Here is a 14,036-nt window from a genome sequence, read left to right as displayed (position 1 = left end):
GTCCCACGGTGACGAGACATAGTACACGATAGACATACAAGTAGACGACACAAAATAAAAACAAGAAGGCACAAACGATAAATAATAAATAAAAAATAAGGTGTTTTACTGACATTTATGTAGTGCATAACGGCCTGCTGAGCAAAACTGTAACTAGTTCGGCATGTACTCAATTCAAGTAGCTGAACTGAATACAGTAAAGATTTTCATGTACATAGTCACATCACTGCCATATATATATATATATATATATATATATCTATAAAACGAACAACCATCCACACTCGCACCTAGTAGTATGACGTACGGAAGTGACGCATGGGCCCTGACCCAGTGGCCGACCTAAAAAGACCTGGCAGATGACCGTGGCAGCCGACATGAAGGCACTCGGCATCAACCACGAGATGGCCATGGACCGTTCCCGGTGGAAGAAGCCCATATCGAGAACCCAGTCCAACCCAGCGGCGCCTGGAAAGCGGACTTTAAACCGATGATGATGATGATGATGATGAACAACCATCCACACTCGCACGTAGGGCCAATTTGGAGTGCTCAATTGGCCTACCAAGCAGGTTTTTGGGATGTGGGAGGAAACCGGAGGTACCGAGAAAAAATGCAAACTCACACAGGGAGGGCCGGAGATGGAATCAAACCCTCTGAACTGTGAGGCAGACGTGCTCACTAGTACACACGCGCACACAGGCACGCACACACACACACACACACACACACACAGTTTTACATCATCCACATGGCGTAATTGTCATATTTCATTCATCCATTTTTCAAACCGCTTCTCCTCTCAAGGGTAGCAGACGTGCTGGAGCCTATTCCAGTTGACTTCAGGCGGTAGACGTGGGACAACCTGAATCAGTCGCTAGCCAATCGCAGAGCACACATAGATTTGCACTCACACGCACACCTACGAGGAATTTGGAGTTCACAATCGGCCTACTACACGTTTTTGGAATGTGGGAAAAAAAACGGAGTTCCCGGAGGAAACCCACGCAGGCATGAGGAGAACATGCAAACTCCAGAACTCCAGACTGGAGCTGGAACCGAACTCACCACCTCTGCATTGTAACCAGTGTTCCACCATGTCAACATGGTCATATTTCAATGTCATAAAAAAGACAGACACATTGTTAGCACACGTTGTATTGATGTAACAAAAGACTAAAAAGCAAAATGTTGTGCTTCTCATTTAGAACATAAACAACAGAGGCAACAAGAAAGTTTTCCCTTAACTGTTCAGAACATGTGTTTCCTGTTAAAAAAAAAAGTGCAGGTCTTTTTATACCTTGTAATTACAATATGTAAACATTCTGTAATGTTGCACAACAGGCTTTCTTGCCAGGAGGTTGCGGTATATAAACGTTTCATCAGGCAGCAGTATCTCAGTCTGTAGTGGCTTGGGCTTTGGGGCCGGAGGACATTTCCAGGAACTAAAATGTACATGAGGCAACTGCCGTTGGAGTTGTCAACCAACTTACCAATTGTGCGATTTCTACTACAGCCTAAACAACACAGCGCCGTTCCATGTCTGCAGGTAAGACACTAAGTTTTGCTTGAATTGAAAACTTTTCGATGGGGTAGCGCTGTGAAGACACCTTAGCTCATCCAAAAAGAGCGGTTGCATGGCAAGGTTAGTTGAAAATTTTGCAAACGTGTGACTGTAGAATGTTTAACACTGAAAATGAAAAAAAGTTAAAATGCAATTGAAAATGTAACCTTAAATTATAAACAAACTAGCAAATACACACACTTCACTTGTAAAAGGTGTCCTCCTCATTACTCTGGCTGGAAGCTGGGCAGCCAAGACACAAGCTATATAATGAAGATATATTTTTGGGAAATAAATGTATACAATTTAATGTCAGTTGAAAATGCAGGTCAGTGCTTCTGAGTGTATTTAGGGCAGCAGAGAAAACCTTGTAGGCTGTGACTGCACAACTACTGCTTTTAATTCATATGGGATTATGCTGTCCCCCAAATTGACTCCCTAACCCTAACCCTTCCACTGATTCAGTCACAGCAAGATCAAGTAACTTGCATCACTGGCGCACAACTGCACAGAAGATTAGCTTCAAATGAGCCTTAATATCTCCTTCTCTGCCCACTATAAGCATCATGGTTGAGACTTCTGAAGAGGTGAGGCAAGATTCAGAGGCGAATAGAGCCTCTTCTTGCGGCCTGTGGTTGGGACGCATTAGAGGATTCATCCCGTCCAGTTTCCGCACCGAAGTGATTCTCCTTTTGAAGCTGGCAGGACCTGTGGTAAGATCCCAAGATGAAATGATTGACAAAGCTTCATTTGGCTCGAATTGTGTAATTGTAGATGTATGTGTGTGTATATTTTATCAATCTTAATACTGGTGATAAGCCATTTACCACTTTGTTTGTAACTACTCCAGGTCATTTCCCAGATGATGATCTTCATGATCAGTATCATCAGCATGGTGTTTTGTGGTCATCTAGGGAAAACACAATTTGCAGCTGTATCACTGGCAATTGCCGTGAGGACATTTGCCCCATTGTTATTTCCACTAGTACATTGACACAATTAACTTGCCTGACAAACGTTACTTTCAGAAAAAAAATCAATGCATTCTTTTTATTGCTGTTGTGTGTTTTTTACCTTAAAGTGCTCTGTAATTTGTCACCCAAAACAACGTTGGGAGGGGGACTGGTCAGAGCAATAATTTTCCTAATTTTGATTGACCATGTGCAGCACGACTCAAGCGTGTCAGTTTGTGGGACTTTTGAAATGTTTGCTAGGGTTTTCAAACTGTGAAGTGGCTTGTTTAAAGCTGGAAAACATTGGGTAAATAGACTGTTGGCCATAATTATAGTTCTCAAAATGAATTACTTTTATCACTTTTAACCTAAGGCACAGATTTCATCATGCATCAGGCATAGATGAAATGACATCATAACATTAGCTTGCCACTGTAAAACAAGACATTGTATTCCAAATTTATGAGCAACGGCGTATTAAATGTTGATAACATTTTCTTGCCGCTGTAAAACAAGATCATTGTATTCCAAATCTATGAGCAACAGTGTATTAAATGTTCATAAAATGATCTTAGAATGATGTAATTGGCAAGATAATGTATATATTTACCCAACAAGTCAAAGACAAATTGACCAAGCAAATTTGTCTGCAATAGCCACATGATTTCAAATAATGAATTATCAGACAAAATTTAGACTTCGTTGGAAAGACAAGATTGACTCAACAGTGAGATGTGATCATTTCTGTGTGTATTTTGCACGTTCTTCCGAAGTGGTTCTTTACTACCCAGATGTTCTGTGAGGCTGGCTCAAGAAAACAACACTCCCATCCTTTTGACGTATCTAAATTGTTTTCAAAAATAGTAGCAAAAAAAAAGTAGCTGACTGATACAAAAATATGTGAGGGTGGTAATTTCCAAGGTGAATCAGAGCATTCCGGAACTTATTGCTGAAAGGCAACAGCAGAAGTTACATTATTATGTTTTGTGGGGGGGGGGGTTTATTGTAGAATGCCAGTTGAGTAGAAGCAGCTGTGGTTGAATTCCAAGTTGTGACAAGGCTTTGACATTCTGAATCTGGATTTGCCACCTCTAGTTTTAGTCAACAAAAACTGGTGACATTTTGAGTCAGGGATACTGTGAAAAATCATATTTAACGATCTGAAATAGATGGTAAAACATTGCTTCTCTGACTTAATTGTTGGGTAAATAGTGATCTCACCAGCAAGAGTTATAGACAAACTGTTCAATAACATATTAATGTGTTTGTTTTATTACAATATTTGTACAGCGTGTATAACATATCCAGTATACACAGACATAATATACTATAAAAAAACATTTATTTCATAACCTCTGTTTTCAAATGAGCAGGATAAGTGCTATGCATTTATCGATGAGTAAAACTGATTGAAACGACCATGCAGTAATATCAAAATAAATACATTTTAAATCAACCCCAAAGGCTTCTGTATGAAACTCAGTGCCAAAGACAAAAACAAAGGACATTCTCACTATAATTATTATTAGTTTTGGTTAGTTTGGGGAAATGTAAAAAGTAAGTTGTTAATTTTTGTTTTTATAAAAGCATTTTCATTTTTATTTTATTCCGTTAACAACACTCCCATCCTTTTGACGTATCTAAATTGTTTTCAAAAATAGTAGCAAAAAAAAAGTAGCTGACTGATACAAAAATATGTGAGGGTGGTAATTTCCAAAGTGAAGCAGAGCATTCCTGAACTTATTGCTGAAAGGCAACAGCAGAAGTTACATTATTATGTTTTGTGTTTTTTTTTTTTTTTTATTGTAGAATGCCAGTTGAGTAGAAGTGCCAAAGATAAAAACAAAGGACATTTTCACTATAATTATTATTAGTTTTAGTTAGTTTGGGGAAATGTAAGAAGAAAGTTGTTAATTGTTTGTTTTTATAAAAGCATTTTCATTTTTATTTTATTCCGTGAACAAAATGTTTCATCAATTTTAGTCTTAGTTATTTAGTTAGTAAAATAACTTTGCCTGGCAGATGGTAGGCTCTTTTCTATAGTTGGCCGTTGTAATTAAAGATATCAGCTAATGTGTAGTACTTCAATGCAAAGGGTGACAATGGGAATCCCACAATTAAGAGGTAGTGCTTTTTGAATGGCAGAAGTTTTGATTATTTTTCCATGAGATGGCGCCTCGGTGACAGGAAATTTACTATGGAAAAACATTGTAAATGAGCTTATTTGAGAGGGACGTTTGACTGAATGCTGTGCTCAAACCTCTATGTCAAAGAAATATCGGCCGTAATACGCCATGTCTTTATTAATGCTTCTTTAATTGCAGGTGGTTAATGTGACTGGCATTGCCGTTGGGACTGGCTTGTCATTGACTTGTGACACCCTTATATCTCAGGTAGTGCCCTCAAGAAAGGTTGCACTTTTCGTGAAACAAAACCTCTTTGGGCTCACTCTCAGCTCCACTTCAAAACAGTTCAACCTTGGATTTGTCTATCAAGATTTCTTCCATCTATCAAAACTACAGTATTCATTAGTGGGCTTCCGGTGTTGCTATTTATTTGATTCTGCTCTTGTGTAGACCTTTGGAAGTGGAAACCTGAAGCGTGTGGGGGTGATCCTTCAGAGAGGGGTTCTGATTCTCCTTCTGGCGTGTTTCCCCTGCTGGGCTGTTCTCATCAATACTGAACCCTTTTTACTTGCTGTTAAACAGAGCCCAGAGGTTGCCAGGTAAGTCGCGTTTTAATCCTCCCATCACCTTCAGCATACTATTTTTTATTCATTTTTATTTTTTTATTTTTTTTATTAGTTAACAATTAGTATAATAAATACATAAAGAAGGTAATGCATCCATCAGACTATTATTACTAATATTATTTAGTGGTCAAGCGATTAAAATATTTAATCATGATTAATCTCTTTTTTATTGTTCACTCATTGTTAATCACACATTTTATTTATTGTAAAAAAATCCCTTGAGTTTTAGCAAATTTTATTACCATTAACATGAAGAAGAGGTTTTCTTATGCAGACTCATTTTTTATTGAATTGGATTCAGTTTATAAAACGTCACACAAACAGCTCATCAACAATCCATTCTAAGAATTCAAAATTTGGGCAATATAAAAAAATACAACACGCATTCAACATGTAAGCATCCATCTCCATGCATGATGATGCACCACACCGGTGCACACAGTTCTTTGGCCTTCGCCAAAGTTGACAGCAGAGTTCAGTGTTTCACTTCAATAAATATCATTGGTGACGTTTGTCCGAGCGTGTCTGGAATATAATGGGTAGAATTTTGAAACCGAGATACCTTACAATATCGTGACATCCTAAACATTACTATAATATAATAATGCATGTGATCTATATTTAATGTCTCCATACCGCAATTTCACGTGACGTTTTGTGTGCTTCACAGTCTGGCACAAATGTATGTGAAGATCGTCATGCCTTCTCTGCCAGTGAGTTCATTTTTGTCTCTGTCCATAAGTTATGTTTTTGTAGACTGCTTCTATCATGTAGTAAGATTATGATTTTTCTCCATCAGGCGGCATTTATGTACCAGCTGCTGGGAAGATATCTTCAGAACCAGGTGCTGTGTAGCAATACAATATTTTTTATATGAAAGTTAATAATAGACATAATACATTTCAAGAGCCTGCGTGCGCGTGTGTGTGTGTGCGTCCATTGTTTTGTTTTGTTTGTTTTGCAGGGAATTATTTGGCCTCAGGTCGTAACCGGTGTAATTGGAAACATTTTAAACGCACTTGTCAATTATGTTTTCCTCCATCTTCTGCAACTGGGAGTTCCGTAAGTTTCCCAGAATCATTTTTTTTTTATTTAGAAAAATACAGATATTGTATGTTTTGCAAATACGGTGAAGATCAACTTTCAATTAATGTAATATTTACTCAGTATCATTAACATGCAGAGGTGTTTGATATTTTTATGCTGATATTAATTCCCACAATGCAATGCACGCTCTACTTCCCTAAATGTATTTTGAAGGTATTTTTATTTCAGTGTTACTACACAAAATATGATTTGTAAAGATGCCAAAATTTGACTGTTTCCTCCTAATTAGTGAACAATTGACCAATTTTGCCAGTTCGCCCTCTGTCCTTCGTCCAGCACCCTTCCGTCCTCCACACCACAGGGAGACGGGGGTCACACTGCAGTCCTAGTTTATTTAGCACTCGTTCTCTTCTTGCTTCTAACATTCAACTCAATATTGTCTCATTTGCACTTAACCCCTCTAATTTCACACCCGTGTTTATAACATTCTTTGTTTGTGTTTGTTAAAGTGGATCTGCCGCAGCTAATGCAATGTCACAGTGTGTTTTTTCCATCATCCTACTGGCCTATGTTTGGTGGAAGGGGTTGCACAAAGCCACATGGGGAGGTCAGTTGCCTTCTAACTTTCAATGCAATGATGAATGGATAAGTGTATGCATCTTATTAAGTTATAATAGTACACTACCTGTACAGTGTACAGTATTTATGGTTACTCCTACAGTTAGTTTAGTATGTGATGATGTTTCAACTAAATTGTTAATGACTGTAACTCTACATGGAGATGGGCAGATTAAATGATGGAGGCAGTCACAATGGTCAAAAGTAGTGGTTTCACATCATATCATCAAATGTAACACTTCATGTCTCATTAAAACACATATTTGTTGATGACTTTGATTTTTGACCCTCAGGCTGGTCCCGTGAGTGTCTCGAGGAGTGGGGACCCTTTGTCAAGCTGGCCATGCTGTTAGAAAAATGTATATATATATGTTATCATGCGTTCTCTAATCAATGCTTTACCGCAATATTACTGCAATATATGCTTGCTGTTTTGCCTTGCTGTTTTTATGATGTACCACAGAAGAGAAAAGGTACGGCTGGGCCAGGAGAGAGGTCAGACAGGACGCAGCTGATAACTCAGCAAAAAGAAGACATCTACCGAGACAGTTCCTTCTTAACAAAGACCGCTTTGTTAGACAACATGCCTCATTGCTGTCTTGCACTTCAGATGAACCTACAAGTGACCATCAAAGTCTGGGTTTTCCAAGCTATCTTGATCGTTAGATTATGTTTGTGCGTATCCAGTAATTAATAACCTAGCTTGTCTCATCCTACACAAGGTCGTAAAACCTCCCTTGCTAGAGCTCAAGGACTTTCTCTTCTCAACTCAAACTCCTTTTTCTCACGTTCTTATTATTTTGCTTACGAGGCAAAGCCCACGTGCTCCCCCCCCCCTTCCTTTAGGGGCTTTCGTCTCATAATTGTGGGCAGGGCAAATCCAAATAAAAAGAGCGGGAGTGTACACAGATATTTAGTGTTGTGAGATTGTTGTAAACTATCTGTACTGCACTCCTCGCGAGAAAAGACTTGATATTTCTGTCTCACTTGTGGTTTGTTTGCTGATGCTCTTCTCTTAATAGTTGTTCAGTCAGCGATTTAAACCTGACACATGCCAAGCATGCTCATGTTTTGCCTTGAGTGGTGGGCATTTGAAGTGGGAGGATGTCTTGCTGGCATAATTAGTGAAATTGAGTTGGGAGCCCAATCTGTGATCTATAACCTGACTGTTGTGGCGTTCATGGTAACTCAAATGGAATTCATGTCATTCAGTGGTGGCCAACTCAATTAGCATTATAAGTCAGACTGTGTTTCTTGAACCTAAACATTATCTTTGTAAAAAGAGATATTGTGAAGATTTTGTATCCACAACAAATAAATTTGCTGGTCTGTGGATTTAGCGATGGGACGTATCGTAAATTTTAAACCCTAGCTGAATAGCGCTGATCTTTTCTGATCTCGGTTTATACAGTAGGAGACTCGACTATTTTTTGCAATCATTTTTAGGTTTGGAGAGCAGAATTCTCCATTTCGCTGCACAAAATATACAATTCTATAAAGCAGAAGTCCCTAACCACCAGCAACCCTGTCTGTGATTATCTTCTAAAGTGGAACATGCGCCTTCATTCAGCCACTGAGAACTAAGCCAAGTCGAGAATGGAGCAGGCTAATAGGGATACCGTATCTTTCCAATAAATACTATAAGCCAGTCAATCAAGATTTAGTACCAATTTTGAAATATAGGAGCAATCTGCTCAGTTCTTTTCCTTCCAATTTCCAAGATGGCTGTGCAGATGAAACCAGGCTTCTCAATATTAATATATAAAATATTAATCATTGAAAAACTGACCGACTGACAGAAAAAAAGATAGTCAAAGAGTCGCATGTGTTTTATGAGCGTTATGTTGGCCACTCTGATCTACATTATGGAATTTTGAATGACTCAAAAGTGTTTCTGATTCTATACATTTGACTTTTTCAGTTCCCCATTGGAATGGCAGCTGGAGCTAGTGTCCGTGTAGGGAATGCTCTTGGTGCAGGAAACAGTGTGCAAGCCAAGTTGTCTTGTAAAGTTTCCATCATCTGTACATGTAAGGGCAAAAACACAGACGAGCAAGACAGCTAACGGCCAAACTATTCAGCCCACTGGTTGTCACTGCAAGAAAAAGAGAACATGCCAGTGACGTGGAATGACATCTGTCTCATGGCCCCTCAAATGAGCTGATTTGCCATCCATGCCAAAAATTATGCTGTAAAAATGAATTTGGAGAGGGTTAAATGCAAAATCATTCATGGATCACGATGAGTTACCATTTCATGAATTTTATTCAGTTTGTCTCTTTCCCATTGTAGCTGCAGTCGCCTGTTGTGTTGGACTTAGCCTTACACTATCCAGAAATGTAATTGGCTACATTTTCACCACAGATCCGTGAGTCATCTCACCTTCACTTGATAATGTAACAAATTTGCCACACTCTTACCTTGACATTAACATTAACATTGTATTGTATTTTGTTTTCTTTCCAACTTCATCTTTCCTTCAGAGACATTTTAAAGAGGACTGCTGACGTCATGGTTGTTTTTGCTGTCATGCATCTTGCTGATGCTATTGCGGTGAGAAAATTAATTTCATGGGAAAGTGATCAATGTTGACATCTAAAAGAATTCACTGAAATTCTCATCAAAGGGTGTGAGTGGAGGTGTTTTTCGAGGAGTTGGGAAACAAAAGGTCGGTGCTGTGTCCAACCTGGTTGGACACTACTTCATTGGCTTTCCAATAGGTGTGTCTTTATTGTTTAAGACACAATTGGGCGTTGTAGGTAAGAAACAAGCATAATCGTGTTTTTCATTACACAACAGTGTGACTCATGAGATTCTGTTTGCTTCTGTTGATTCTTGAACAGGACTTTGGACTGGTCTTACGATCTGTGTGGTACTGCAGGCTATTTTCTTCGTGGCATATTTGTGCCGTCTTGATTGGACAAAGGCTGCCAATGATGTGAATAACTAATTTGCTGGAAAACACAAACATGGCATGCAATTTAAATGATTTTAATTTTGACATATTTGTGTATCTCTGGTCAGGCTCAAAGGAGAGCAGGTGTTCAGGTCAAGGTTGAAGACACTGGAAATGCTAGACTGCGAGCCAGGCAAGTCCACGTTTAGAATAATGCAGATTATCACCATGTTGCAATTACGTAATATACTTGGCTTGAACATGCACATACTGATGGTTCTCTGGTTTTAACAACAGATATCAGTAACATCAAAAACATCAGTAAGACAACCAATTAACTGGGCAATAAATTATCCATCCATCCATCCGTCCATCCATCCATCCATCCATCCATCCATCCATCCATCCATCCATCCATCCATCCATCCATCCATCCATCCATCCATCCTTCCTTCCTTCCTTCCTTCCTTCCTACAGGAGTCGCGGGCGTGCTGAAGCCTATCTCAGCCGTCATCGGGCAGTAGATGAGGGACACCCTGAACTGGTTGTCAGCCAATCGCAGGGCACACAGAGACGAACAACCATCCACACTTGCACTCACACCTATGGGAAATTTGGAGTGCTCAATTGGCCTGCCAAGCATGTTTTTGGGATGTGGGAGGAAAAAGGAGAAAGCCCACACAGGCACAGGGAGAACAAGCAAACTCCACACAGTGAGGGCCTCAGGTGAAATCCACGCACTAACCACTGTTCTCCCGTGCCGTCCGCAACACATTTGAGTGTTTTCCATATTCCATGAAACTAGGTTTCAATCATCCAACACAATTAGCAAATACAATGGACCATTAGAAAACTGGAGGGAAGGCTGCTAGAAATGGGCCTTTATACCCCTATATTTTTATTGCATTACAAAATAGACGTTTGCAGCTAGAATAGTCAATTATCACATTAACAATGTATAGTGTTTTCTTGATTAGTTTAATGATATCCGCATTCAAAAGTAATAATTTTATTTTAAAAACAAGGACATTCATAAGTGACCTCAAACTTTTGAATGCATGGTTTAGACAACATGAAAGTGGAAACAGTGATATGCAGGTCAAATTTGTCAAAACTACCAGCAAGTGCAACATACTTGGATGAGAAGCTACATTATTGTGATATTATTTGGCCATCAATCAATACATCACGCTTTTATTTTATTTCTAGACTCTATAACTGCAGTGGTTCCTGCTCCTTCACCCAGATGTGAGAGTACTGCACAGGACCAACAGATTCCAGACCAGCATGAAACTGCAGTCACCATAGTCGGCGATGTTCTCACAGTGAAACAACTGCTTTTACGTCGTAGCTTGGTTCTACTTGTCATGATTGTCATCTGTGTGGCTGGAATCATTACGAGTCACTTCCTTGTCGGACAATTGAAGTGAGTCTCGGCTTGGTTTATATTTGAGAGTTATCAGTTATGTTACTGGATGACCCGAGCATTGTGAAAGAGCCAAGTTTCTAATTATATACCACTTCTAGTAATCACGTGCTTTATTGTTGTGATCAAACTCAATATCATAAATCACTGTATCATAATAATTATGTGTGTACATACATTAGAATGGCTGTGAATTATGTTAATTTAGTATTTCTTTGACGATATAGAGAACCTTTGTACATATTGCCAATGATTTTTTTTTTTATTCTTTGGCTTCTGACCCAACATTAGACTGACTGTTGTTATTGTTCTATTGGTGTCTACTTTATAGAGAAAGTACTGAATATTAACTTGTTTTAATTGACTGTTTTGCTGTCTTTGTGGTTGTACCATTATGTATGTATATATAAAGTGTTTTGTTACACAGCTGTGAAATATGCTATATAAATAAAATTAGATTGTCTTGTCCTGTAATTGTATTGTAATTGTATTGTAATTTTATTGTAATTGTATTGTCTTATATTGATTGCAAAATGGGTCGTTGTCTTTTCCTCTTTGTTTCTTTCCCAAATTGCCACCAGAGGTTGCTGTCTGCTCAGTTTACTCGGAGCTGTGATGAATTGAATGGTGCTTGGGTGCGCCTATATGCTGTATATGTAATGTAAAAAGTACATGATGCTAATTGAAATGTGACTAACAGACAAAGAGTGATATATTATTTTGTAACATTCTGTACACCGGGAAATCACGAGTGTCAAAGTGACCAAAAAGACAGTGACTGATTCATTATGCCAATGTTCATTTGCTTGGCATCTCATTTGCTTTTGTCAAATAAGACCTCTGTGACTTAAGACTGAATACTATGTTGTACACCACAAATAAATAACCAATAATTTCAAGTAAACCCCTCTCAATTATTTGGTATTATTAGACTGTCACCTTATATCGCTGACAAAAATTGATGAGATTGTTTACACCCTAAAAAGGCTGCTGCGCTATGAGATGGCTCAGCCCATTTTAAAAGCACATATACTTACATCATACATTTAAACATGATACCTTGGCACACATTCTTCCTTGTATGAGAGTGGTGTTGAATGATGTCAGAACAACCATCGATGACAACTGTGGCTGTCGCTAGGGTCCTGAAAAAGAAATGGCTTGAAGTCTAGAATTTGGAAAAGCGGGTTTTCTTCCGAGCGCAGGTAGTCAAAATCGATTTTGGCGTATTTGATCAAGGCACAGAGAGACAAATCGGAATACTTACTGGAAGCGATTCCAGGTGACTTCAGCCGAAAGACAGGGTACTCACTGTCTGAACAGACTTGACAATCGCAGGGCTTTTGTTGTCAATGGTCGTATCTCGATGTTGCCGTTGCTCTACAGTTGCTGATCCTTTACACTATCCTTTTATTATAAGTTCATTCTGATTCTGTCAAAAGCCTAATTCCATAATGTATCTGTTGCTATGCATTTGCTGTTTCCCCTTATATGCTTTGTCCTGTTATGGCAACCTTTATTCTGTCATATAGGCCTGATGTCTGACAGTATATACGTTTGCTCTGGCTTTCAGTCCGTCGAGATTTCTTCCAGTTGAAATGTCTAGTTTTCGTCCATGTCTTCTGCACCCAGCCCTGCTCTTTGTTGATAGTTGGTAAAGACTTACTTTTCAACTTTCGTGTCATGCCTGCTTCTGGGTCCAAACCTGCTCCAGATGTGCGTCTCTGACCTGTCATGGACCCAGCAGACTTCAACGTCAAAGTCTGCCTTATTGTCAATTTCTTCACGTCAAGACACACAAAGAGATCGAAATTACGTTTCCCACTATCCCACGGTGACAAGACATAGTACACAATATACATACAAGTAAACAACACAAAAAGTAGGCACAAACAATGAATGAATAAGAGCGATGAATAAATAATAAATAAACAAATAGCATAATAAATAAGAGGAGCAAAAATGGAGCAAGTGTGCATACAGCAGACAGTCAGAATATAGCGCAAAAGTACAGGACGCTACGCAGGAGGGGGGAGAGAGTTCAGGATCCTCACAGCCTGGAGTATGAAGCTGTTGGTGAGTCTGGTGGTGCGGGAGCGCAGGCTCCTGTACCTCTTCCCAGAGGGCAGAAGATCAAACAAAGAGTGAGCGGGGTGACTCACATCACTCACAATCGTGGTCGCCTTGCGGGTGAGATGGGAGGTGTAAATGTCCTTCAGGGAGGGGAGTGAAGCACCAATAATCTTACCAGCCGTGTTCACTATGCGCTGCAGGGCCTTCATGTTGTATTCAGTGCAGCTACCACCCCAAACAGCGATACAACTGGAGAGGACGCTCTCAATGGTGCCACGGTAGAATGTAGTCATGACGGCCGGAGGAGCACTTGCTCGCCTGAGTTTCCGCAGGAAGTACAGGCGGCGCTGGGCCTTCTTTGCCAGTGAAGCGGTGTTGGTGGACCAGGAGAGATCCTCACTGATGTGCTGCACTGGTAGCCTGTCTTCCTCATATCCAGAGCTTTTATCCTGTTGGTTGGGAGATTCTCAACTCTTGTAACACGAGATGTCTGCGACTGTGTTATGGTCATGTTCTGGCACTGCAGCAAGTTATTCGAGAGACAAATGTCCTACCAAAATGTTCAATTGTCAGGTTTCATTTTTTTTTTACAACTTTAATCAGGTTAACACTTTTTATGACTATTGTGAGTTTTTTCTTTTATTAGGAGAATGGTACGTACAATTTGGTCTCTGGAAACCCGTTTACATAAAAATAATGAATTTTTA

At 39.4% G+C, this 14,036-nt stretch overlaps 1 protein-coding gene across 1 annotated transcript; it reads left to right on the top strand.

The window, feature by feature from the left end:
• Positions 1-1,410: 1,410 nt before the first annotated feature.
• On the top strand, positions 1,411-11,278 carry LOC119121988 (multidrug and toxin extrusion protein 1-like). Its single transcript, XM_037250134.1, has 18 exons — positions 1,411-1,549; positions 2,030-2,277; positions 2,415-2,516; positions 4,842-4,910; positions 5,094-5,242; positions 5,940-5,982; positions 6,069-6,113; positions 6,234-6,331; positions 6,826-6,923; positions 7,228-7,277; positions 7,986-8,117; positions 8,856-8,964; positions 9,227-9,302; positions 9,418-9,487; positions 9,561-9,693; positions 9,778-9,872; positions 9,975-10,023; positions 11,040-11,278. The coding sequence occupies exons 2-18, from the start codon at positions 2,131-2,133 to the stop codon at positions 11,258-11,260; spliced, it is 1,686 nt and encodes a 561-aa protein (XP_037106029.1). The 5' UTR covers positions 1,411-1,549; positions 2,030-2,130; the 3' UTR covers positions 11,261-11,278.
• Positions 11,279-14,036: the final 2,758 nt, after the last annotated feature.

This window comes from Syngnathus acus, chromosome 1, assembly GCF_901709675.1.
Source record: "Syngnathus acus chromosome 1, fSynAcu1.2, whole genome shotgun sequence".
In the NCBI taxonomy this organism is placed as follows: domain Eukaryota; kingdom Metazoa; phylum Chordata; class Actinopteri; order Syngnathiformes; family Syngnathidae; genus Syngnathus; species Syngnathus acus.
The sequence above is the reverse complement of the archived record's forward strand: the minus strand, read 5'-3'. Positions and strand labels throughout refer to the sequence as shown.

Coding starts and splice junctions, on each gene's coding strand:
- LOC119121988 (XM_037250134.1), top strand. CDS start 2,131: ATGGTTGAGACTTCTGAAGAGGTGAGGCAAGATTCAGAGGCGAATAGA. Junction 5,983..6,068: donor TCGTCATGCCTTCTCTGCCA/GTGAGTTCATTT, acceptor TTTCTCCATCAG/GCGGCATTTATGTACCAGCT. Junction 7,278..7,985: donor GACCCTTTGTCAAGCTGGCC/ATGCTGTTAGAA, acceptor TAAACCTGACAC/ATGCCAAGCATGCTCATGTT.